At 47.8% G+C, this 26,702-nt stretch overlaps 1 protein-coding gene across 1 annotated transcript in view; it reads right to left on the reverse strand.

Moving 5' to 3' along the window:
- LOC116957311 (sterol regulatory element-binding protein 1-like) overlaps positions 1-26,702 on the reverse strand; it is an 83,767-nt gene that overhangs the window by 28,979 nt on the left and 28,086 nt on the right. Inside the window, exons 9-10 of the mRNA XM_076055666.1 lie at positions 22,100-22,238; positions 21,051-21,285 (exon numbers count right to left, since the gene is read on the reverse strand). Of these exons, the coding sequence (XP_075911781.1) occupies positions 21,051-21,285; positions 22,100-22,238 (374 nt within the window). The remainder of the gene's footprint in view (positions 1-21,050; positions 21,286-22,099; positions 22,239-26,702) is intronic.

Genomic DNA, 26,702 nt, shown 5'->3' on the forward strand with positions numbered 1-26,702 from the left:
ACCGTAAGCGTGAACAATCAATCAAGACCCGAAATGGTTTATCAAATCCTTCCAATGATTGCTAAGCCCAGAATCCATCTTTCTCGGTTGAAAGCGTCTCCGTGTTTGTATATGGTGGATAGCCTCGTGAACAAATCTCTCACGGTAACCGTAAGCGTGAACAATCAATCAAGACCCGAAATGGTTTATCAAATCCTTCCAATGATTGCTAAGCCCAGAATCCATCTTTCTCGGTTGAAAGCGTCTCTGTGTTTGTATATGGTGGATAGCCTCGTGAACGAATCTCTCACGGTAACCGTAGGCGTGAACAATCAATCAAGACCCGAAATGGTTTATCAAATCCTTCCAATGATTGCTAAGCCCAGAATCCATCTTTCTCGGTTGAAAGCGTCTCCGTGTTTGTATATGGTGGATAGCCTCGTGAACGAATCTCTCACGGTAACCGTAAGCGTGACAAATCAATCAAGACCCGAAATGGTTTATAAAATCCTTCCAATGATTGCTAAGCCCAGAATCCATCTTTCTCGGTTGAAAGCGTCTCCGTGTTTGTATATGGTGGATAGCCTCGTGAACGAATCTCTCACGGTAACCGTAAGCGTGAACAATCAATCAAGACCCGAAATGGTTTATCAAATCCTTCCAATGATTGCTAAGCCCAGAATCCATCTTTCTCGGTTGAAAGCGTCTCCGTGTTTGTATATGGTGGATAGCCTCGTGAACGAATCTCTCACGGTAACCGTAAGCATGAACAATCAATCCATACCCGAAATGGTTTATCAAATCCTTCCAATGATTGCTAAGCCCAGAATCCATCTTTCTCGGTTGAAAGCGTCTCCGTGTTTGTATATGGTGGATAGCCTCGTGAACGAATCTCTCACGATAACCGTAGGCGTGAACAATCAATCAAGACCCGAAATGGTTTATCAAATCCTTCCAATGATTGCTAAGCCCAGAATCCATCTTTCTCGGTTGAAAGCGTCTCCGTGTTTGTATATGGTGGATAGCCTCGTGAACGAATCTCTCATGGTAACCGTAAGCGTGAACAATCGATCAAGACCAGAAATGGTTTATCAAATCCTTCCAATGATTGCTAAGCCTAGAATCCATCTTTCTCGGTTGAAAGCGTCTCTGTGTTTGTATATGGTGGATAGCCTCGTGAACGAATCTCTCACGGTAACCGTAAGCGTGAACAATCAATTGAGACCCGAACTGGTTTATCAAATCCTTCCAATGATTGCTAAGCCCAGAATCCATCTTTCTCGATTGAAAGCGTCTCCGTGTTTGTATATGTGGATAGCCTCGTGAACGAATCTCTCACGGTAACCGTAAGCGTGAACAATCAATTGAGACCCGAAGTGGTTTATCAAATCCTTCCAATGATTGCTAAGCCCAAAATCCATCTTTCTCGGTTGAAAGCGTCTCCGTGTTTGTATATGGTGGATAGCCTCGTGAACGAATCTCTCACGGTAACCGTAAGCGTGAACAATCAATCAAGACTCGAAATGGTTTATCAAATCCTTCCAATGATTGCTAAGCCCAGAATCCATCTTTCTCGGTTGAAAGCGTCTCTGTGTTTGTATATGGTGGATAGCCTCGTGAACGAATTTCTCACGGTAACCGTAGGAGTGAACAATCAATCAAAACCCGAAATGGTTTATCAAATCCTTCCAATGATTGCTAAGCCCAGAATCCATCTTTCTCGGTTGAAAGCGTCTCCGTGTTTGTATATGGTGGATAGCCTCGTGAACGAATCTCTCACGGTAACCGTAAGCGTGAACAATCAATCAAGACCCGAAATGGTTTATCAAACCTTACAATGATTGCTAAGCCCAGAATCCATCTTTCTCGGTTGAAAGCGTCTCCGTGTTTGTATGTGTGGATAGCCTCATGAACGAATCTCTCACGGTAACCGTAAGCGGGAACAATCGATCAAGACCCAAAATGGTTTATCAAATCCTTCCAATGATTGCTAAGCCCAGAATCCATCTTTCTCGGTTGAAAGCGTCTCCGTGTTTGTATATGGTGGATAGCCTCGTGAACGAATCTCTCACGGTAACCGTAAGCGTGACAAATCAATCAAGACCCGAAATGGTTTATAAAATCCTTCCAATGATTGCTAAGCCCAGAATCCATCTTTCTCGGTTGAAAGCGTCTCCGTGTTTGTATATGGTGGATAGCCTCGTGAACGAATCTCTCACGGTAACCGTAAGCGTGAACAATCAATCAAGACCCGAAATGGTTTATCAAATCCTTCCAATGATTGCTAAGCCCAGAATCCATCTTTCTCGGTTGAAAGCGTCTCCGTGTTTGTATATGGTGGATAGCCTCGTGAACGAATCTCTCACGGTAACCGTAAGCATGAACAATTAATCCATACCCGAAATGGTTTATCAAATCCTTCCAATGATTGCTAAGCCCAGAATCCATCTTTCTCGGTTGAAAGCGTCTCCGTGTTTGTATATGGTGGATAGCCTCGTGAACGAATCTCTCACGGTAACCGTAGGCGTGAACAATCGTTCAAGACCCGAAATGGTTTATCAAATCCTTCCAATGATTGCTAAGCCCAGAATCCATCTTTCTCGGTTGAAAGCGTCTCCGTGTTTGTATATGGTGGATAGCCTCGTGAACGAATCTCTCATGGTAACCGTAAGCGTGAACAATCGATCAAGACCAGAAATGGTTTATCAAATCCTACCAATGATTGCTAAGCCTAGAATCCATCTTTCTCGGTTGAAAGCGTCTCTGTGTTTGTATATGGTGGATAGCCTCGTGAACGAATCTCTCACGGTAACCGTAAGCGTGAACAATCAATTGAGACCCGAACTGGTTTATCAAATCCTTCCAATGATTGCTAAGCCCAGAATCCATCTTTCTCGATTGAAAGCGTCTCCGTGTTTGTATATGTGGATAGCCTCGTGAACGAATCTCTCACGGTAACCGTAAGCGTGAACAATCAATTGAGACCCGAAGTGGTTTATCAAATCCTTCCAATGATTGCTAAGCCCAAAATCCATCTTTCTCGGTTGAAAGCGTCTCCGTGTTTGTATATGGTGGATAGCCTCGTGAACGAATCTCTCACGGTAACCGTAAGCGTGAACAATCAATTGAGACCCGAAGTGGTTTATCAAATCCTTCCAATGATTGCTAAGCCCAAAATCCATCTTTCTCGGTTGAAAGCGTCTCCGTGTTTGTATATGGTGGATAGCCTCGTGAACGAATCTCTCACGGTAACCGTAAGCGTGAACAATCAATCAAGACCCGAAATGGTTTATCAAATCCTTCCAATGATTGCTAAGCCCAGAATCCATCTTTCTCGGTTGAAAGCGTCTCTGTGTTTGTATATGGTGGATAGCCTCGTAAACGAATCTCTCACGGTAACCGTAGGCGTGAACAATCAATCAAAACCCGAAATGGTTTATCAAATCCTTCCAATGATTGCTAAGCCCAGAATCCATCTTTCTCGGTTGAAAGCGTCTCCGTGTTTGTATATGGTGGATAGCCTCGTGAACGAATCTCTCACGGTATCCGTAAGCGTGAACAATCAATCAAGACCCGAAATGGTTTATCAAACCTTACAATGATTGCTAAGCCCAGAATCCATCTTTCTCGGTTGAAAGCGTCTCCGTGTTTGTATGTGTGGATAGCCTCATGAACGAATCTCTCACGGTAACCGTAAGCGGGAACAATCGATCAAGACCCAAAATGGTTTATCAAATCCTTCCAATGATTGCTAAGCCCAGAATCCATCTTTCTCGGTTGAAAGCGTCTCTGTGTTTGTATATGTGGATAGCCTCGTGAACGAATCTCTCATGGTAACCGTAAGCATGAACAATCAATCAAGACCCGAAATGGTTTATCAAATCCTTCCAATGATTGCTAAGCCCAGAATCCATCTTTCGCGGTTGAAAGCGTCTCCGTGTTTGTATATGGTGGATAGCCTCGTGAACGAATCTCTCATGGTAACCGTAAGCGTGAACAATCAATCAAGACCCGAAATGGTTATCAAATCCGTCCAATGATTGCTAAGCCCAGAATCCATCTCCTCGGTTGAAAGCATCTCTGTGTTTGTATATGTGGATAGCCTCGTGAACGAATCTCTCATGGTAACCGTAGGCGTGAACAATCTATCAAGACCCGAAATGGTTTATCAAATCCTTCCAATGATTGCTAAGCCCAGAATCCATCTTTCGCGGTTGAAAGCGTCTCCGTGTTTGTATATGGTGGATAGCCTCGTGAACGAATCTCTCATGGTAACCGTAAGCGTGAACAATCAATCAAGACCCGAAATGGTTATCAAATCCGTCCAATGATTGCTAAGCCCAGAATCCATCTCCTCGGTTGAAAGCATCTCTGTGTTTGTATATGTGGATAGCCTCGTGAACGAATCTCTCATGGTAACCGTAGGCGTGAACAATCTATCAAGACCCAAAATGGTTTATCAAATCCTTCCAATGATTGCTAAGCCCAGAATCCATCTTTCTCGGTTGAAAGCGTCTCTGTGTTTGTATATGTGGATAGCCTCGTGAACGAATCTCTCATGGTAACCGTAAGTGTGAACAATCAATCAAGACCCGAAATGGTTTATCAAATCCTTCCAATGATTGCTAAGCCCAGAATCCATCTTTCGCGGTTGAAAGCGTCTCCGTGTTTGTATATGGTGGATAGCCTCGTGAACGAATCTCTCATGGTAACCGTAAGCGTGAACAATCAATCAAGACCCGAAATGGTTATCAAATCCGTCCAATGATTGCTAAGCCCAGAATCCATCTCCTCGGTTGAAAGCATCTCTGTGTTTGTATATGTGGATAGCCTCGTGAACAAATCTCTCATGGTAACCGTAGGCGTGAACAATCTATCAAGACCCGAAATGGTTTATCAAATCCTTCCAATGATTGCAAAGCCCTGAATCCATCTTCTCGGTTGAAAGCGTCTTTGAGTTTGTATATGTGGATAGCCTCGTGAACGAATCTCTCATAGTAACCGTAAGCGTGAACAATCAATTAAGACCCGAAATGGTTTATCAAATCCTTCCAATGATTGCTAAGCCAGAATCCATCTTCTCGGTTGAAAGCGTCTCTGTGTTTGTATATGTGGATAGCCTCATGAACGAATCTCTCACGGTAACCGTAAGCGTGAACAATCAATCAAGACCCGAAATGGTTTATCAAATCCTTCCAATGATTGCTAAGCCCAGAATCCATCTTTCTCGGTTGAAAGCGTCTCTGTGTTTGTATATGTGGATAGCCTCATGAACAAATCCCTCATGGTAACCGTAAGCGTGAACAATCAATCAGGACCCGAAATGGTTTATCAAATCCTTCCAATGATTGCTAAGACAAGAATCCATCTTCTCGGTTGAAAGCGTCTCTGTGTTTGTATATGTGGATAGCCTCATGATCGAATCTCTCATGGTAACCGTAAGTGTGAACAATCAATTAAGACCCAAAATGGTTTATGAAATCCTTCCAATGATTGCTAAGCCCAAAATCCATCTTTCTCGGTTGAAAGCGTCTCCGTGTTTGTATATGGTGGATAGCCTCGTGAACGAATCTCTCACGGTAACCGTAAGCGTGAACAATCAATCAAGACCCGAAATGGTTTATCAAATCCTTCCAATGATTGCTAAGCCCAGAATCCATCTTTCTCGGTTGAAAGCGTCTCTGTGTTTGTATATGGTGGATAGCCTCGTGAACGAATCTCTCACGGTAACCGTAGGCGTGAACAATCAATCAAAACCCGAAATGGTTTATCAAATCCTTCCAATGATTGCTAAGCCCAGAATCCATCTTTCTCGGTTGAAAGCGTCTCCGTGTTTGTATATGGTGGATAGCCTCGTGAACGAATCTCTCACGGTAACCGTAAGCGTGAACAATCAATCAAGACCCGAAATGGTTTATCAAACCTTACAATGATTGCTAAGCCCAGAATCCATCTTTCTCGGTTGAAAGCGTCTCCGTGTTTGTATGTGTGGATAGCCTCATGAACGAATCTCTCACGGTAACCGTAAGCGGGAACAATCGATCAAGACCCAAAATGGTTTATCAAATCCTTCCAATGATTGCTAAGCCCAGAATCCATCTTTCTCGGTTGAAAGCGTCTCTGTGTTTGTATATGTGGATAGCCTCGTGAACGAATCTCTCATGGTAACCGTAAGCATGAACAATCAATCAAGACCCGAAATGGTTTATCAAATCCTTCCAATGATTGCTAAGCCCAGAATCCATCTTTCGCGGTTGAAAGTGTATCCGTGTTTGTATATGGTGGATAGCCTCGTGAACGAATCTCTCATGGTAACCGTAAGCGTGAACAATCAATCAAGACCCGAAATGGTTATCAAATCCGTCCAATGATTGCTAAGCCCAGAATCCATCTCCTCGGTTGAAAGCATCTCTGTGTTTGTATATGTGGATAGCCTCGTGAACGAATCTCTCATGGTAACCGTAGGCGTGAACAATCTATCAAGACCCGAAATGGTTTATCAAATCCTTCCAATGATTTCTAAGCCCAGAATCCATCTTTCGCGGTTGAAAGCGTCTCCGTGTTTGTATATGGTGGATAGCCTCGTGAACGAATCTCTCACGGTAACCGTAAGCGTGACAAATCAATCAAGACCCGAAATGGTTTATAAAATCCTTCCAATGATTGCTAAGCCCAGAATACATCTTTCTCGGTTGAAAGCGTCTCCGTGTTTGTATATGGTGGATAGCCTCGTGAACGAATCTCTCACGGTAACCGTAAGCATGAACAATCAATCAAGACCCGAAATGGTTTTATCAAATCCTTCCAATGATTGCTAAGCCCAGAATCCATCTTTCTCGGTTGAAAGCGTGTCCGTGTTTGTATATGGTGGATAGCCTCGTGAACGAATCTCTCACTGTAACCGTAGGCGTGAACAATCAATCAAGACCCGAAATGGTTTATCAAATCCTTCCAATGATTGCTAAGCCCAGAATCCATCTTTCTCGGTTGAAAGCGTCTCCGTGTTTGTATATGGTGGATAGCCTCGTGAACGAATCTCTCACGGTAACCGTAAGCGTGAACAATCAATCAATACCCGAAATGGTTTATCAAATCCTTACAATGATTGCTAAGCCCAGAATCCATCTTTCTCGGTTGAAAGCGTCTCCGTGTTTGTATATGGTGGATAGCCTCGTGAACGAATCTCTCACGGTAACCGTAGGCGTGAACAATTAATCAAGACCCGAAATGGTTTATCAAATCCTTCCAATAATTGCTAAGCCCAGAATCCATCTTTCTCGGTTGAAAGCGTCTCCGTGTTTGTATATGGTGGATAGCCTCGTGAACGAATCTCTCATGGTAACCGTAAGCGTGAACAATCAATCAAGACCAGAAATGGTTTATCAAATCCTTCCAATGATTGCTAAGCCCAGAATCCATCTTTCTCGGTTGAAAGCGTCTCCGTTGTGTATATGGTGGATAGCCTCGTGAACAAATCTCTCACGGTAACCGTAAGCATGAACAATCAATCAATACCCGAAATGGTTTATCAAATCCTTCCAATGATTGCTAAGCCCAGAATCCATCTTTCTCGGTTGAAAGCGTCTCCGTGTTTGTATATGGTGGATAGCCTCGTGAACGAATCTCTCACGGTAACCGTAGGCGTGAACAATCAATCAATACCCGAAATGGTTTATCAAATCCTTCCAATGATTGCTAAGCCCAGAATCCATCTTTCTCGGTTGAAAGCGTCTCTGTGTTTGTATATGGTGGATAGCCTCGTGAACGAATCTCTCACGGTAACCGTAAGCGTGAACAATCAATCAATACCCGAAATGGTTTATCAAATCCTTCCAATGATTGCTAAGCCCAGAATCCATCTTTCTCGGTTGAAAGCGTCTCCGTGTTTGTATATGGTGGATAGCCTCGTGAACGAATCTCTCACGGTAACCGTAGGCGTGAACAATCAATCAAGACCCGAAATGGTTTATAAAATCCTTCCAATGATTGCTAAGCCCAGAATCCATCTTTCTCGGTTGAAAGCGTCTCCGTGTTTGTATATGGTGGATAGCCTCGTGAACGAATCTCTCACGGTAACCGTAAGCGTGAACAATCAATCAAGACCCGAAATGGTTTATCAAATCCTTCCAATGATTGCTAAGCCCAGAATCCATCTTTCTCGGTTGAAAGCGTCTCCGTGTTTGTATATGGTGGATAGCCTCGTGAACGAATCTCTCAAGGTAACCGTAGGCGTGAACAATCAATCAAGACCCGAAATGGTTTATCAAATCCTTCCAATGATTGCTAAGCCCAGAATCCATCTTTCTCGGTTGAAAGCGTCTCCGTGTTTGTATATGGTGGATAGCCTCGTGAACGAATCTCTCACGGTAACCGTAAGCGTGAACAATCAATCAATACCCGAAATGGTTTATCAAATCTTTCCAATGATTGCTAAGCCCAGAATCCATCTTTCTCGGTTGAAAGCGTCTCCGTGTTTGTATATGGTGGATAGCCTCGTGAACGAATCTCTCACGGTAACCGTAGGCGTGAACAATCAATCAAGACCCGAAATGGTTTATCAAATCCTTCCAATGATTGCTAAGCCCAGAATCCATCTTTCTCGGTTGAAAGCGTCTCCGTGTTTGTATATGGTGGATAGCCTTGTGAACGAATCTCTCATGGTAACCGTAAGCGTGAACAATCGATCAAGACCAGAAATGGTTTATCAAATCCTTCCAATGATTGCTAAGCCTAGAATCCATCTTTCTTGGTTGAAAGCGTCTCCGTGTTTGTATATGGTGGATAGCCTCGTGAACGAATCTCTCATGGTAACCGTAAGCGTGAACAATCGATCAAGACCAGAAATGGTTTATCAAATCCTTCCAATGATTGCTAAGCCCAGAATCCATCTTCTCGGTTGAAAGCGTCTCTGTGTTTGTATATCTGGATAGCCTCGTGAACGAATCTCTCATGGTAACCGTAAGCGTGAACAATCAATTAAGACCCAAAATGGTTTATCAAATCGTTCCAATGATTGCTAAGCCCAGAATCCATCTTCTCGGTTGAAAGCGTCTTTGTGTTTGTATATGTGGATAGCCTCATGAACGAATCTCTCACGGCAACCGTAAGCGTGAACAATCAATCAAGACCCGAAATGGTTTATCAAATCCTTCCAATGATTGCTAAGCCCAGAATCCATCTTTCTCGGTTGAAAGCGTCTCCGTGTTTGTATATGGTGGATAGCCTCGTGAACGAATCTCTCACGGTAACCGTAGGCGTGAACAATCAATCAAGACCCGAAATGGTTTATCAAATCCTTCCAATGATTGCTAAGCCCAGAATCCATCTTTCTCGGTTGAAAGCGTCTCCGTGTTTGTATATGGTGGATAGCCTCGTGAACGAATCTCTCACGGTAACCGTAAGCGTGAATAATCAATCAATACCCGAAATGGTTTATCAAATCCTTCCAATGATTGCTAAGCCCAGAATCCATCTTTCTCGGTTGAAAGCGTCTCCGTGTTTGTATATGTGGATAGCCTCGAGAACTAATCTCTCACGGTAACCGTAAGCGTGAACAATCAATTGAGACCCGAAGTGGTTTATCAAATCCTTCCAATGATTGCTAAGACCAGAATCCATCTTTCTCGGTTGAAAGCGTCTCCGTGTTTGTATATGGTGGATAGCCTCGTGAACGAATCTCTCACGGTAACCGTAAGCGTGAACAATCAATTGAGACCCGAAATGGTTTATCAAATCCTTCCAATGATTGCTAAGCCCAGAATCCATCTTTCTCGGTTGAAAGCGTCTCCGTGTTTGTATATGGTGGATAGCCTCGTGAACGAATCTCTCACGGTAACCGTAAGCGTGACAAATCAATCAAGACCCGAAATGGTTTATAAAATCCTTCCAATGATTGCTAAGCCCAGAATACATCTTTCTCGGTTGAAAGCGTCTCCGTGTTTGTATATGGTGGATAGCCTCGTGAACGAATCTCTCACAGTAACCGTAAGCATGAACAATCAATCAAGACCCGAAATGGTTTATCAAATCCTTCCAATGATTGCTAAGCCCAGAATCCATCTTTCTCGGTTGAAAGCGTGTCCGTGTTTGCATATGGTGGATAGCCTCGTGAACGAATCTCTCACTGTAACCGTAGGCGTGAACAATCAATCAAGACCCGAAATGGTTTATCAAATCCTTCCAATGATTGCTAAGCCCAGAATCCATCTTTCTCGGTTGAAAGCGTCTCCGTGTTTGTATATGGTGGATAGCCTCGTGAACGAATCTCTCACGGTAACCGTAAGCGTGAACAATCAATCAATACCCGAAATGGTTTATCAAATCCTTCCAATGATTGCTAAGCCCAGAATCCATCTTTCTCGGTTGAAAGCGTCTCCGTGTTTGTATATGGTGGATAGCCTCGTGAACGAATCTCTCACGGTAACCGTAGGCGTGAACAATCAATCAAGACCCGAAATGGTTTATCAAATCCTTCCAATAATTGCTAAGCCCAGAATCCATCTTTCTCGGTTGAAAGCGTCTCCGTGTTTGTATATGGTGGATAGCCTCGTGAACGAATCTCTCATGGTAACCGTAAGCGTGAACAATAAATCAAGACCAGAAATGGTTTATCAAATCCTTCCAATGATTGCTAAGCCCAGAATCCATCTTTCTCGGTTGAAAGCGTCTCCGTTTTGTATATGGTGGATAGCCTCGTGAACAAATCTCTCACGGTAACCGTAAGCATGAACAATCAATCAATACCCGAAATGGTTTATCAAATCCTTCCAATGATTGCTAAGCCCAGAATCCATCTTTCTCGGTTGAAAGCGTCTCCGTGTTTGTATATGGTGGATAGCCTCGTGAACGAATCTCTCACGGTAACCGTAGGCGTGAACAATCAATCAATACCCGAAATGGTTTATCAAATCCTTCCAATGATTGCTAAGCCCAGAATCCATCTTTCTCGGTTGAAAGCGTCTCTGTGTTTGTATATGGTGGATAGCCTCGTGAACGAATCTCTCACGGTAACCGTAAGCGTGAACAATCAATCAATACCCGAAATGGTTTATCAAATCCTTCCAATGATTGCTAAGCCCAGAATCCATCTTTCTCGGTTGAAAGCGTCTCCGTGTTTGTATATGGTGGATAGCCTCGTGAACGAATCTCTCACGGTAACCGTAGGCGTGAACAATCAATCAAGACCCGAAATGGTTTATCAAATCCTTCCAATGATTGCTAAGCCCAGAATCCATCTTTCTCGGTTGAAAGCATCTCCGTGTTTGTATATGGTGGATAGCCTCGTGAACGAATCTCTAACGGTAACCGTAAGCGTGACAAATCAATCAAGACCCGAAATGGTTTATAAAATCCTTCCAATGATTGCTAAGCCCAGAATCCATCTTTCTCGGTTGAAAGCGTCTCCGTGTTTGTATATGGTGGATAGCCTCGTGAACGAATCTCTCACGGTAACCGTAAGCGTGAACAATCAATCAAGACCCGAAATGGTTTATCAAATCCTTCCAATGATTGCTAAGCCCAGAATCCATCTTTCTCGGTTGAAAGCGTCTCCGTGTTTGTATATGGTGGATAGCCTCGTGAACGAATCTCTCAAGGTAACCGTAGGCGTGAACAATCAATCAAGACCCGAAATGGTTTATCAAATCCTTCCAATGATTGCTAAGCCCAGAATCCATCTTTCTCGGTTGAAAGCGTCTCCGTGTTTGTATATGGTGGATAGCCTCGTGAACGAATCTCTCACGGTAACCGTAAGCGTGAACAATCAATCAATACCCGAAATGGTTTATCAAATCCTTCCAATGATTGCTAAGCCCAGAATCCATCTTTCTCGGTTGAAAACGTCTCCGTGTTTGTATATGGTGGATAGCCTCGTGAACGAATCTCTCACGGTAACCGTAGGCGTGAACAATCAATCAAGACCCGAAATGGTTTATCAAATCCTTCCAATGATTGCTAAGCCCAGAATCCATCTTTCTCGGTTGAAAGCGTCTCCGTGTTTGTATATGGTGGATAGCCTTGTGAACGAATCTCTCATGGTAACCGTAAGCGTGAACAATCGATCAAGACCAGAAATGGTTTATCAAATCCTTCCAATGATTGCTAAGCCTAGAATCCATCTTTCTTGGTTGAAAGCGTCTCCGTGTTTGTATATGGTGGATAGCCTCGTGAACGAATCTCTCATGGTAACCGTGAGCGTGAACAATCGATCAAGACCAGAAATGGTTTATCAAATCCTTCCAATGATTGCTAAGCCTAGAATCCATCTTTCTCGGTTGAAAGCGTCTCTGTGTTTGTATATGGTGGATAGCCTCGTGAACGAATCTCTCACGGTAACCGTAAGCGTGAACAATCAATTGAGACCCGAAGTGGTTTATCAAATCCTTCCAATGATTGCTAAGCCCAGAATCCATCTTTCTCGGTTGAAAGCGTCTCCGTGTTTGTATATGTGGATAGCCTCGTGAACGAATCTCTCACGGTAACCGTAAGCGTGAACAATCAATTGAGACCTGAAGTGGTTTATCAAATCCTTCCAATGATTGCTAAGCCCAGAATCCATCTTTCTCGGTTGAAAGCGTCTCCGTGTTTGTATATGTGGATAGCCTCGTGAACTAATCTCTCACGGTAACCGTAAGCGTGAACAATCAATTGAGACCCGAAGTGGTTTATCAAATCCTTCCAATGATTGCTAAGACCAGAATCCATCTTTCTCGGTTGAAAGCGTCTCCGTGTTTGTATATGGTGGATAGCCTCGTGAACGAATCTCTCACGGTAACCGTAAGCGTGAACAATCAATTGAGACCCGAAATGGTTTATCAAATCCTTCCAATGATTGCTAAGCCCAGAATCCATCTTTCTCGGTTGAAAGAGTCTCCGTGTTTGTATATGGTGGATAGCCTCGTGAACGAATCTCTCACGGTAACCGTAAGCGTGACAAATCAATCAAGACCCGAAATGGTTTATAAAATCCTTCCAATGATTGCTAAGCCCAGAATACATCTTTCTCGGTTGAAAGCGTCTCCGTGTTTGTATATGGTGGATAGCCTCGTGAACGAATCTCTCACGGTAACCGTAAGCATGAACAATCAATCAAGACCCGAAATGGTTTATCAAATCCTTCCAATGATTGCTAAGCCCAGAATCCATCTTTCTCGGTTGAAAGCGTGTCCGTGTTTGTATATGGTGGATAGCCTCGTGAACGAATCTCTCACTGTAACCGTAGGCGTGAACAATCAATCAAGACCCGAAATGGTTTATCAAATCCTTCCAATGATTGCTAAGCCCAGAATCCATCTTTCTCGGTTGAAAGCGTCTCCGTGTTTGTATATGGTGGATAGCCTCGTGAACGAATCTCTCACGGTAACCGTAAGCGTGAACAATCAATCAATACCCGAAATGGTTTATCAAATCCTTCCAATGATTGCTAAGCCCAGAATCCATCTTTCTCGGTTGAAAGCGTCTCCGTGTTTGTATATGGTGGATAGCCTCGTGAACGAATCTCTCACGGTAACCGTAGGCGTGAACAATCAATCAAGACCCGAAATGGTTTATCAAATCCTTCCAATAATTGCTAAGCCCAGAATCCATCTTTCTCGGTTGAAAGCGTCTCCGTGTTTGTATATGGTGGATAGCCTCGTGAACGAATCTCTCATGGTAACCGTAAGCGTGAACAATCAATCAAGACCAGAAATGGTTTATCAAATCCTTCCAATGATTGCTAAGCCCAGAATCCATCTTTCTCGGTTGAAAGCGTCTCCGTGTTTGTATATGGTGGATAGCCTCGTGAACGAATCTCTCACGGTAACCGTAGGCGTGAACAATCAATCAATACCCGAAATGGTTTATCAAATCCTTCCAATGATTGCTAAGCCCAGAATCCATCTTTCTCGGTTGAAAGCGTCTCTGTGTTTGTATATGGTGGATAGCCTCGTGAACGAATCTCTCACGGTAACCGTAAGCGTGAACAATCAATCAATACCCGAAATGGTTTATCAAATCCTTCCAATGATTGCTAAGCCCAGAATCCATCTTTCTCGGTTGAAAGCGTCTCCGTGTTTGTATATGGTGGATAGCCTCGTGAACGAATCTCTCACGGTAACCGTAGGCGTGAACAATCAATCAAGACCCGAAATGGTTTATCAAATCCTTCCAATGATTGCTAAGCCCAGAATCCATCTTTCTCGGTTGAAAGCATCTCCGTGTTTGTATATGGTGGATAGCCTCGTGAACGAATCTCTCACGGTAACCGTAAGCGTGACAAATCAATCAAGACCCGAAATGGTTTATAAAATCCTTCCAATGATTGCTAAGCCCAGAATCCATCTTTCTCGGTTGAAAGCGTCTCCGTGTTTGTATATGGTGGATAGCCTCGTGAACGAATCTCTCATGGTAACCGTAAGCGTGAACAATCAATCAAGACCCGAAATGGTTTATCAAATCCTTCCAATGATTGCTAAGCCCAGAATCCATCTTTCTCGGTTGAAAGCGTCTCCGTGTTTGTATATGGTGGATAGCCTCGTGAACGAATCTCTCATGGTAACCGTAAGCGTGAACAATCAATCAAGACCCGAAATGGTTTATCAAATCCTTCCAATGATTGCTAAGCCCAGAATCCATCTTTCTCGGTTGAAAGCGTCTCCGTGTTTGTATATGGTGGATAGCCTCATGAACGAATCTCTCATGGTAACCGTAAGCGTGAACAATCAATCAAGACCCGAAATGGTTTATCAAATCCTTCCAATGATTGCTAAGCCCAGAATCCATCTTTCTCGGTTGAAAGCGTCTCCGTGTTTGTATATGGTGGATAGCCTCGTGAACGAATCTCTCACGGTAACCGTAAGCGTGAACAATCTATTAAGACCCGAAATGGTTTATAAAATCCTTCCAATGATTGCTAAGCCCAGAATCCATCTTTCTCGGTTGAAAGCGTCTCTGTGTTTGTATATGGTGGATAGCCTCGTGAACGAATCTCTCACGGTAACCATAAGCGTGATCAATCAATTGAGACCCGAAGTGGTTTATCAAATCCTTCCAATGATTGCTAAGCCCAGAATCCATCTTTCTCGGTTGAAAGCGTCTCCGTGTTTGTATATGGTGGATAGCCTCGTGAACGAATCTCTCACGGTAACCGTAAGCGTGAACAATCGATCGAGACCCGAAATGGTTTGTTCTGTCAAACAGGTCGGAAGGCCAGGATCTTGCGGGCGGGCAGACCGGGCGGAAACCCCCAACCCCCCCACCCCCACCCCTCCCCATCCACCGCCAGCTGCCACCACCGCCGCCAGCCGCCTACACCTCACGCGCGAGGCGGTCGAGTTCCCGTGAAGCCTCGCCCGGGCGGGAGTCGAAGCTCTGAACCCCGTCTCCCGACCGCGGTTTCCCAAGCGCGCGAACAAACAGAAAAAAAAAAGAGCCGGGTCCGCCGTACCCTGGCCGATGACGACGAGGTCATCCTCCCTCCCGAATGCGGCACGGATCATACCGGCACGTCGCGAGAATTTCACCGCGTTGTTTTATTTTGCTAATTTATTATTTTATCCTCATTCTCTACGTGGTGGTGACTTTACCGAAAGAATCGAAGGAAACGAATCCTTGCAGGCACGAAAGCCTCAAATCGAAATGTATACCTATAGATCAAAGACAAAGATCCCCCGTGTAGCCTTAACAGGCTGTAGGGGCAAGTTCTGTTAGCGAGCACCTATGAAGGCCGGTAACGGTACACGAGTGGGTGGGTGGCCAGCACCACGCCCGACCGCCTTTGTCTCCCCAGTGGCGATGTTTACTACACACCGCACCAGGTACTCATTTGAGGCTGAGTCGACCTAGGGGAGGCCCGGGACCGGTTCAGATAATCGTCACCGCTGGTGTTGGCCGTGAGCGGGAATCGAACCCGGGTCGCCGGTTCGTAGCGCAGCGCAGCGCTGACCGCTACTACACTACCGCTCCCCCCAAACTCTCGAGTCTTGCCGTCCCCGATGTCCGAGGTGTGAAATATCGCGGCGTTTAGCCCCTTCGTCTTCAGTGCAAGAATCTTTTCGGTCCGCGGAAACTCCCGCGCGGGGCGCGGCCGCAATCGTCAGGCTCACGGCAGAGCCGTTCAACTGCACGCCTCAGGGGGTGAGAGGCAGGGGTGTCCTCTGGCTCCCACACGATTCGACCATCGATTTCGGCCGCGTAGTTCGTGAAGCCTTCAGTAGCTGTACCGGGGGAATCTCCATATGGTACAGATATAATGGGAGGGCTGATCGATGCCCGGGTGCGGTAAAGGGATTTTTCCCTATTGCTCAACCACATTATGTATGGCGATGATTTGGTAATAGCTGCTCATTCAGAGGAGGAGTTGGAGACGCTGCTGCTGAGACTGGAGCGTGCCACTAAGAGGTGGGGCCTTACCATCAGCCCCCACCAAAACTAAGCACCTGCCTGGGTATTTTGTACCATCGGACACTCCACCCCCACAACTCCCAATCGGTGATGGGGCAGTTGTGGTGAGAGTGGAGAGTTTCCCATACCTGGGCAGTGTGCTTATGACCGGCTCCGGTTTAACAGCAGAGGTCTCCGAATCAGTCGAGCGGCAATATCTTTTCATCGGTTGCGTAACGCTGTGTGGAAGCTACCTGGTCTGTCGCTCCGCACTAGGCTTCAGGTCTTCTCGGCCACGGTCATTCCCTCCCTTCTCTACGCTTGCGAAATGTGGACCCCCCTAATGGAACATTTTCGCCGGTTAGAAACATTTAGGCTGGCCTGCCTACGATCCATCCTGGGTTTAACCAGGCTGGATTGTGTGAGGAGCTCACAAATCCTTGAAAGATCTGGGCACGGTCCCATCGGTGAGCTCCTCCGGCAGGCAAGGCTGCGATGGCTGGGTCATGTAGCCCGCATGCCCAGCCACTGCATGCCGAAACAGCTTTTGTTCGGCCGGATTGAGGGGGCTAAACGGGCGTGGCACAGGCTAGAGAAGAGATGGAGTGATGTGGTACAGGAGGACGTGGAGCTGAGTGGACTTGCCGATGACCGGTACCAGCGGTGTCAAGATCGGCCTCTGTGGAGGAGGCTCGTGAAGGACGCTACTGGGCAGTTGGAGGCAGTTGCCCCTACAGCCCTGCCAGAGGCTACCTGGGGTAGCTTTGTCTGTGTGTGGTGTGTGTAGTACATAGACACTGCTGCTGCTACTCGCTACTAACAGCACTTGCCCCTACAGCCCTGCTAGAGGCTACCTGGGGGAGCTTTGTCTGTGTGTGGTGTGTGTAGTACATAGACACTGCTGCTGCTACTCACTACTAACAGCACTTGCCCCTACAGCCCTGCTAGAGGCTACCTGGGGTAGCTTTGTCTGTGTGTGTGGTGTGTGTAGTACATAGACACTGCTGCTGCTACTCGCTGGCTAACAGAACTTGCCCCTACAGCCCTGCTAGAGGCTACCTGGGGGAGCTTTGTCTGTGTGTGGTGTGTGTAGTACATAGACACTGCTGCTGCTACTCGCTACTAACAGCACTTGCCCCTACAGCCCTGGTAGAGGCTACCTGGGGGAGCTTTGTCTCTGTCTGTGTGGGTCTCTGTGCAGCACTGTTACTACATCGCACCCACAAGGCACTGCAGGATGCAATGCAACAACAATGCAGCATAGCGGCTCACTGAGACTCCTCCTCCTCATCATCCTCCTCATCATTCTCCTCATCATCATCCTCATCATCATCATCTTCATCATCATCTTCATCATCATCCTCATCATCCTCATCATCATCCTCATCATCATCATCTTCATCATCCTCCTCATCATCATCCTCATCATCATCCTCATCATCATCCTCATCATCGTCCTCATCATCCTCATCTTCATCATCATCCTCATCATCATCCTCATCATCCTCCTCATCATCATCCTCATCATCATCATCCTCATCATCTTCATCATCATCCTCATCATCATCCTCATCGTCCTCACCATCATCATCTTCATCATCATCCTCATCATCATCCTCATCATCTTCATCATCTTCATCATCATCTTCATCATCCTCATCATCATCTTCATCATCATCATCCTCATCACCATCATCCTCATCACCATCATCCTCATCATCATCCTCATCATCATCATCCTCATCATCATCATCCTCATCATCATCCTCATCATCCTCATCATCATCATCCTCATCATCATCCTCATCATCCTCATCATCATCCTCATCATCATCCTCATCATCCTCATCATCATCCTCATCATCCTCATCATCATCCTCATCATCATCTTCATCATCATCCTCATCATCATCTTCATCATCCTCATCATCCTCATCATCATCTTCATCATCATCCTCATCATCCACAGAGATCCATAGACACACACAGAGACATAAGAGACACATAGAGATACATAGAGATACAGAGATACACACACAGAGAGATCCATAGACACACACAGAGACACAGAGATACATAGAGATACATAGAGATACACACACAGAGACATAGAGACACACAGAGACATAGAGATACATAGAGATACACACACAGATCCATAGACACACACAGAGACACAGAGATACATAGAGATACATAGAGATACACACAGAGACATAGAGACACATAGAGATACATAGAGATACACACACACACAGAGATCCATAGACACACACAGAGACACAGAGATACATAGAGATACATAGACACACAGAGACACAGAGATACATAGAGATACATAGACACACAGAGACACAGAGATACATAGAGATGCACACACACAGACACAGAGATACATAGAGATGCACACACACAGAGACATAGACACACACAGAGGCATAGAGACACATAGAGATACATAGAGATGCATAGACACACACAGAGACATAAGAGACACATAGAGATACATAGAGATCCAAAAACACACAGAGACATAGAGATACATAGAGATACATAGAGATACACACACAGAGATCCATAGACACACACAGAGACATAGAGATACATAGAGATACACACACAGATCCATAGACACACACACAGAGACATAGAGACCCAGAACGTTACATAGAGACATAGAGATACATAGAGATACACACACAGAGATCCATAGACACACACAGAGACATAAGAGACACATAGAGATACATAGAGATACAGATACACACACACACAGAGATCCATAGACACACACAGAGACATAGAGACACATAGAGACACATAGAGATACATAGAGATACACACACACAGAGATCCATAGACACACACAGACATAGAGACCCAGAACGTTACATAGAGATACATAGAGATGCACACACACAGATATCCATAGACACACACAGAGACATAGACACAAACAGAGACATAGAGACCCAGAGTGTTACATAGAGATACACACACACAGAGATCCATAGACACACACAGAGACATAAAGACACATACAGATACATAGAGATACACACACAGAGATCCATAGACACAGAGACATAGAGATACATAGAGATACATAGAGATACACGCACACACACACAGAGATCCATAGACACACACAGAGACATAGAGATACATAGAGATACACACACAGAGATCCATAGACACACACAGACATAGAGACCCAGCACGATACATAGAGATATAGAGATACATAGAGATACACACACAGAGATCCATAGACACACACAGACACATAGAGACCCAGAGAGTTACATAGAGATACATAGAGACATAGAGATACATAGAGATACACACACAGAGATCCATAGACACACACAGAGACATAGAGATACATAGAGATACATAGACACACACAGAGACATAGAGACACATAGAGATACATAGAGATATACACACACACAGATCCATAGACACACACAGACACATAGAGACCCAGAGAGTTACATAGAGATACATAGAGATACACAGAGATCCATAGACACACACACACAGATCCATAGACACATACAGAGACATAGAGACCCAGCGCGTTACATAGAGATAGATAGAGATAACAACAACAACCGCCATTCGCCACTAAGTGGCGGTGATGTCACCACGGCGCTTGTGCCAGGCTATGTGCACCGTGAGGCCACGTGAAGTGTCGAACGCCCGATGGCAGGAGGTCACTGGGCAGACCCAGGTGCCACGGGTCGACTGACTGAGATGACTGGCTGATGCACCACCTGTGCCCCCTACTGTGCCAACCTGCTGTGCTTTAGCCACCCGGCGCTCCGCTCGTTGTTCTGAGCGTCGCTCCTCCGCCCTCCGTTGTTGTTGGAGGGCGACTGCCTCCAACTGCCCAGTAGCATCCTTCACGAGCCTCCTCCACAGAGGCCGATCTTGACACCGCTGGTACCAGTCATCGGCAAGTCCACTCAGCTCCACGTCCTCCTGTACCACATCACTCCATCTCTTCTCTAGCCCGTGCCGCGCCCGCTTAGCCCCCTCAATCCGGCCAAACAAAAGCTGTTTCGGCATGCGGTGGCTGGGCATGCGGGCTACATGACCCAGCCATCGCAGCCTTGCCTGCCGGAGGAGCTCACCGATGGGACCCCGCCCAGATCTTTCAAGGAATTGCGAGCTCCTCACACAATCCAGTCTGGTTAAACCCAGGATGGATCGTAGGCAGGCCAGCCTAAATGTTTCTAACCGGCGAAGATGTTCCATTAGGGGGGTCCACGTTTCGCAAGCGTAGAGAAGGGAGGGAATGACCGTGGCCGAGAAGACCTGAAGCTTAGTGCGGAGCGACAGACCAGGTAGCTTCCACACAGCGTTACGCAACCGATGAAAAGATATTGCCGCTCGACTGATTCGGAGTGAGACCTCTGCTGTTAAACTGGAGCCAGTCACATACACATACACACGCATAGAGACCCATTGACTTTACAAAGAGACGCATAAGAGATGCATAGACACGCAGAGAAATACACAGAGAGACCCACAGACTAAACTACTGCGAACATCAAGTGGCTGATGTTATCATCATCATCATCACCACCACCACCACAGTGTAGATTATATCAGCAGCAGTAGTGCAGGCGTTTGTTAGATCCCAGAGCCCCACCCCCAACCCCCCATTGCCCCTCCCCCCCCACCACCCCTCCCCCCACCCCCACCTGGTAGACGGAGGTGGCCGTGGGCTGTGCCCTGACGCTGTCACCAAGGGCGAGGCCGGCCCAGTCGCAGTCCGTCAGGCACTGCGCTGGGCACCCCGGGCGCCCCTGGGGGCGGGGGGCGGGGCCTTGGGGCGTGGCTCCTCCCCGCGGGGGCGGGGCAGGTGGGGTCCTCGCGGGGAGCTCCACCCCCACGCGCGCCCTCACCAATAAAATGGCCGCCGCCACGAGCGGGTCACTGGGAGAGGGGAGGGGGGGAGGGAGGGGGGAGGGGGGGAGGGGTCTGTGGGTGAGTCTGTGGGTGAGTCTGTGGGTGAGTCTGTGGGTGAGTCTGTGGGTGAGTGAGTCTGTGAGTGAGTCTGTGAGTCTGTGAGTGAGTCTGTGAGTGAGTCTGTGGGTGAGTCTGTGGGTGAGTCTGTGGGTCTGTGGGTCTGTGGGTGAGTCTGTGGGTGAGTCTGTGGGTGAGTCTGTGGGTCTGTGGGTGAGTCTGTGAGTCTGTGGGTGAGTCTGTGGGTGATTCTGTGGGTGAGTCTGTGGGTGAGTCTGTGAGTGAGTCTGTGGGTGAGTCTGTGGGTGAGTCTGTGAGTGAGTCTGTGGGTAAGTCTGTGGGTGAGTCTGTGAGTGAGTCTGTGGGTGAGTCTGTGGGTGAGTCTGTGGGTCTGTGGGTGAGTCTGTGGGTGAGTCTGTGGGTGAGTCTGTGGGTCTGTGGGTGAGTCTGTGGGTGAGTCTGTGAGTGAGTATGTGAGTGAGTCTGTGAGTGAGTCTGTGGGTGAGTCTGTGAGTGAGTCTGTGGGTGAGTCTGTGGGTCTGTGGGTGAGTCTGTGGGTGAGTCTGTGGGTGAGTCTGTGGGTGAGTCTGCATGGCTACCGTGAGTCTGTGGATGAGTCTGTGAGTCTGTGGGTGAGTCTGTGGGTGAGTCTGTGGGTGAGTCTGTGGGTGAGTCTGCATGGCTACCGTGAGTCTGTGAGTGAGTCTGTGAGTCTGTGGGTGAGTCTGCATGGCTACCGTGAGTCTGTGAGTGAGTCTGTGAGTGTGTGAGTCTGCATGGCTACCGTGAGTCTGTGAGCTGGACCGGTGGTGCCCTTAGCTGCGCCCACAGCCGCAGCAGGGACCTCTCCGCTTGACTCCGTGAGCAGAGCAGCCACAGCAGAGATACACGCGCCCACCACTCGCTCACCTCGTCACGCTCACCTGGTGAGCACAGACACACACACAGACACACACAGAGCTACACACACACACACAGACACACACACAGACACACACACAGAGCTACACGCGCCCACCACTCGCTCACCTCGTCACGCTCACCTGGTGAGCACAGACACACACACAGAGACACACAGAGCTACACGCGCCCACCACTCGCTCACCTCGTCACGCTCACCTGGTGAGCACAGACACACACACACAGAGACACACAGAGCTACACACACAGACACACAGACACACACACACAGACACACACACCGACACACACACAGAGACACACAGAGCTACACACACAGACACACACACCGACACACACACAGAGACACACAGAGCTACACACACAGACACACACACACAGACACACACACAGACACACACACAGAGACACACAGAGCTACACACACACACAGACACACACAGACACACACACACAGAGCTACACACACAGAGCTACACGCGCCCACCACTCGCTCACCTCGTCACGCTCACCTGGTGAGCACCGACACACAGAGACACACAGAGCTACACACACAGAGACACACAGAGCTACACACACAGACACACGCACACACAGACACACACACCGACACACACACAGACACACAGAGCTACACACACAGACACACGCATACACAGACACACAGAGCTACACACACAGAGACACACAGAGCTACACACACAGACACACGCACACACAGACACACACACCGACACACACACAGACACACAGAGCTACACACACACACACAGACACACACAGACACACACACACAGAGATACACAGAGCTACACACACACAGACACACGCACACACAGACACACACACAGACATACACACACACAGAGACACACACACAGAGACACACACACACACAGAGACACACACACACACAGAGACACACGCACACACAGAGACACACACACAGAGACACACACAGACACACACACAGAGACACACAGAGACACACAGACACACACAGACACACAACAACAACAACCGCCATTCGCTACTAAGTGGCGGTGACGTCACCACGACGCTTGTGCCAGGCTATGTGCACCCTGAGGCCACGTGAAGTGTCGAACGCCCGCTGGCAGGAGGTCACGGGGCAGACCCAGCAGGTGCCACGGGTCGACTGACTGAGATGAGTGGCTGATGCACCACCTGTGCCTCCTACTGTGCCAACCTGCTGTGCTTTAGCCACCCGGCACTCCGCTCGTTGTTCTGAGCGTCGCTCCTCCGCCCTCCGTTGTTGTTGGAGGGCGACTGCCTCCAACTGCCCAGTAGCAGCGTCCTTCATGAGCCTCCTCCACAGAGGCCGATCTTGACACCGCTGGTACCGGTCATCGGCAAGTCCACTCAGCTCCACGTCCTCCTGTACCACATCACTCCATCTCTTCTCTAGCCCGTGCCGCGCCCGCTTAGCCCCCTCGATCCGGCCGAACAAAAGCTGTTTCGGCATGCGGTGGCTGGGCATGCGGGCTACATGACCCAGCCATCGCAGCCTTGCCCGCCGGAGGAGCTCACCGATGGGACCTTGCCCAGATCTTTCAAGGATTTGTGAGCTCCTCATACACTCCAGTCTGGTTAAACCCAGGATGGATTGTAGGCAGGCCAGCCTAAATGTTTCTAACCGGCGAAGATGTTCCATTAGGGGGGTCCACGTTTCGCAAGCGTAGAGAAGGGAGGGAATGACCGTGGCCGAGAAGACCTGAAGCTTAGTGCGGAGCGACAGACCAGTTAGCTTCCACACAGCGTTACGCAACCGATGAAAAGATATTGCCGTTCGACTGATTCGGAGTGAGACCTCTGCTGTTAAACTGGAGCCAGTCATAAGCACACTGCCCAGGTATGGGAAACTCTCCACTCTCTCCACAACTGCCCCATCACCGATTGGGAGTTGTGGGGGTGGAGTGTCCGATGGTACAAAATACCCAGGCAGGTGCTTAGTTTTGGTGGGGCTGATGGTAAGGCCCCACCTCTTAGTGGCACGCTCCAGTCTCAGCAGCAGCGTCTCCAACTCCTCCTCTGACTGAGCAGCTATTACCAAATCATCAGCATACATAACGTGGTTGAGCAATAGGGAGCCATCCCTTGACCGCACCCAGGCATCAAACAGCCTCCCATTATTTCTGTACCAAATGGAGATTCCCCCGGTATAGCTATTGAAGGCTTCACGAACTATGTGGTCAAAATAGATGTTAAATGTGGGAGCCAGAGGACATCCCTGTCGCACCCTAAGGTGTACAGGGAATGGCTCTGACTCCCGGCCACGTAGTTTTACCCGGGCCCGCTCACCATCATGAAGGTCCTTAATGATTGTGAGCAGAGGGTCAGGGACTCCAAAAGCACGAAGAACAACCCAGAGCCCAGGCCTACTGATGGTATCATAGGCCTTGACCAGGTCAATAAAGCAGAGATGTAGGTCTTGCTGGAATTCCCTACACCTCTGCTGTAGCAGATGGACAGAAAATATGGCATCTGTGCAGGACCGCCCTTTCCTGAAACCGCATTGGGGCTCCGCAAGCCTCTCCGCAGCGTGCCTGGCAAGGCGATGCTGAATAATCCTTGCCAGGACCTTTCCCGGCACACTGAGGAGTGAGATGCCCCTGTAGTTGTTACAGTCTGTGTGGTCCCCCTTCTTAAAAAGGGGGACCACTAGGGCATCCTTCCATTCCTGCGGAACCTGTCCAGTGGTCCAGACTGTTGTTATGATGTCATATAGGGCAGTCTGTGCACAAACGCCACCCTCCCTCAGCATTTTGCTTGGGACATCATCTCTGCCCGGTGCCTTTCCCGATTCCGGATTGCCTTCAGTACTTCTTCAACAGATGGCACCTCAGCCAGCCACTCACAGGGGGTGACTTCCTCCAATATTTGAGGCACCGCAGCCTCAGCACGGTCATCCTCACTTTTTGCCACGATGTTTTCCTGGCTGAGGGATTTCCACTCCCCCAGGACCTCACAGAAATGCTCAGCAAATCTGCAAACCTGTTCCTGGGGGTCGGAGATTGGATCACCGTTTTTTCCCCTAATGATGGTAATAGGTGTGGCGCTGCAGGTTACTTTTTTGATGGAGTTAAATAGAGATTTGTGATCACGGGCCACTGAGGCAGACTCCATCTCCTGAGCAACCCGCGACCACCACCCATCCTTGCAGCACCTCACGGCTCTCCGAACCTCAGAGCGAAGACTGCGGTAAGCCTCCTCATTCTCTTGACGTGGGATTCTATAGCCGATGACAGTGGGCCTGTCTCTTTTTCTCAGCCAGCTTGAATACCTCATCTGTCAGCCAGGGTCTCTGGGGAGGTCTGGACCGCGTACCCAAAGCAACCACTGCAGCTGCATGAGTCACAGTCCTAAACCTCGCCCATTTACCCTCGACATCAGGACGAATGGGGTCCTGGATGTACACCCACCACCGGAGTGGAAGAATGGCAGGCGCATCTTAAAAATGACTAGTCAATGATCAGAGGGCAGATGAGCTCCACGGTAGGTCCTGGTGTCAAGGACATGGGCTCGCATCCGCTGGTCCGTCACTATGTAGTCCAGCAGATGTTCTTGCTTGGACCCGGCATGCATCCATGATGTTGTGTGGATGCGCCGATGCCGGAACAGCGTGTTGGTAATTACAAGCCCATGGGCTGCACAAAAATCTAGCAGCCTCCTACCGTTGTTATTGAGCTGATCTGGCCCATGCCCTTCAATCACTCCCACGCCCCTCTTCATTCTTTTGTTCAAAAGAAGAGCCACTCCCTGTTGTTTGGCAGTCTGCTGCCCCGAGTAAAGGACTGTCCACCCCTCATGGTGGCAGGAGCCAGAACCGGTCCACGGGACCTCCTGAATGCCACAGAGATCCAGGCGGTACCGGTCCAGCTCCCGACAGAGGAGTGGCAGCCTCTCCTCCGCAGTGAGCGTTCGAACATTCCACGTGGCCATCCGTAGTGGCTTTTCGTTGTTTCTGGAGGAGCCCCGAGGGTAGAGATTCAATCTCCTGGCTCCGCCAATTGGGGTTTGGCCAGGAGACGTCATAGACGCCTGTCCCCCCGGGCCTCCGGCACAAGCTTATTAGTTACATATTTCAATTTAACTCGTGGTTTAGTGGTAATTTATTGAAGGTGGAGGGGTTACCAGCCCCTCGCACCCGTCCAGAGCCCCCGTTTAGCCCCTGTGGTGGTCACAGACGCCATGAGGGGAGGAGCCAATCGGAATTGGCCCTCCCCCCACAGCATTGTCCACGACAGAGTTGCCCCTTACGGCACCGCGAGGAGGTAGGGGGTTGTTTTGCACACACACACGTGTACACACACACGTACACACACACACACACGCGTACACACACGCACGTACACACACACACGCGTACACACACACGTACACACACACACGCGCATACACACGTACACACACACACGCGCGTACGCACGTACACACACACACGTGTA

This window comes from Petromyzon marinus, chromosome 72 (assembly GCF_048934315.1).
Source record: "Petromyzon marinus isolate PM22_M1 ecotype Great Lakes invasive population chromosome 72, UKy_Petmar_22M1.pri1.0, whole genome shotgun sequence".
NCBI lineage: Eukaryota > Metazoa > Chordata > Hyperoartia > Petromyzontiformes > Petromyzontidae > Petromyzon > Petromyzon marinus.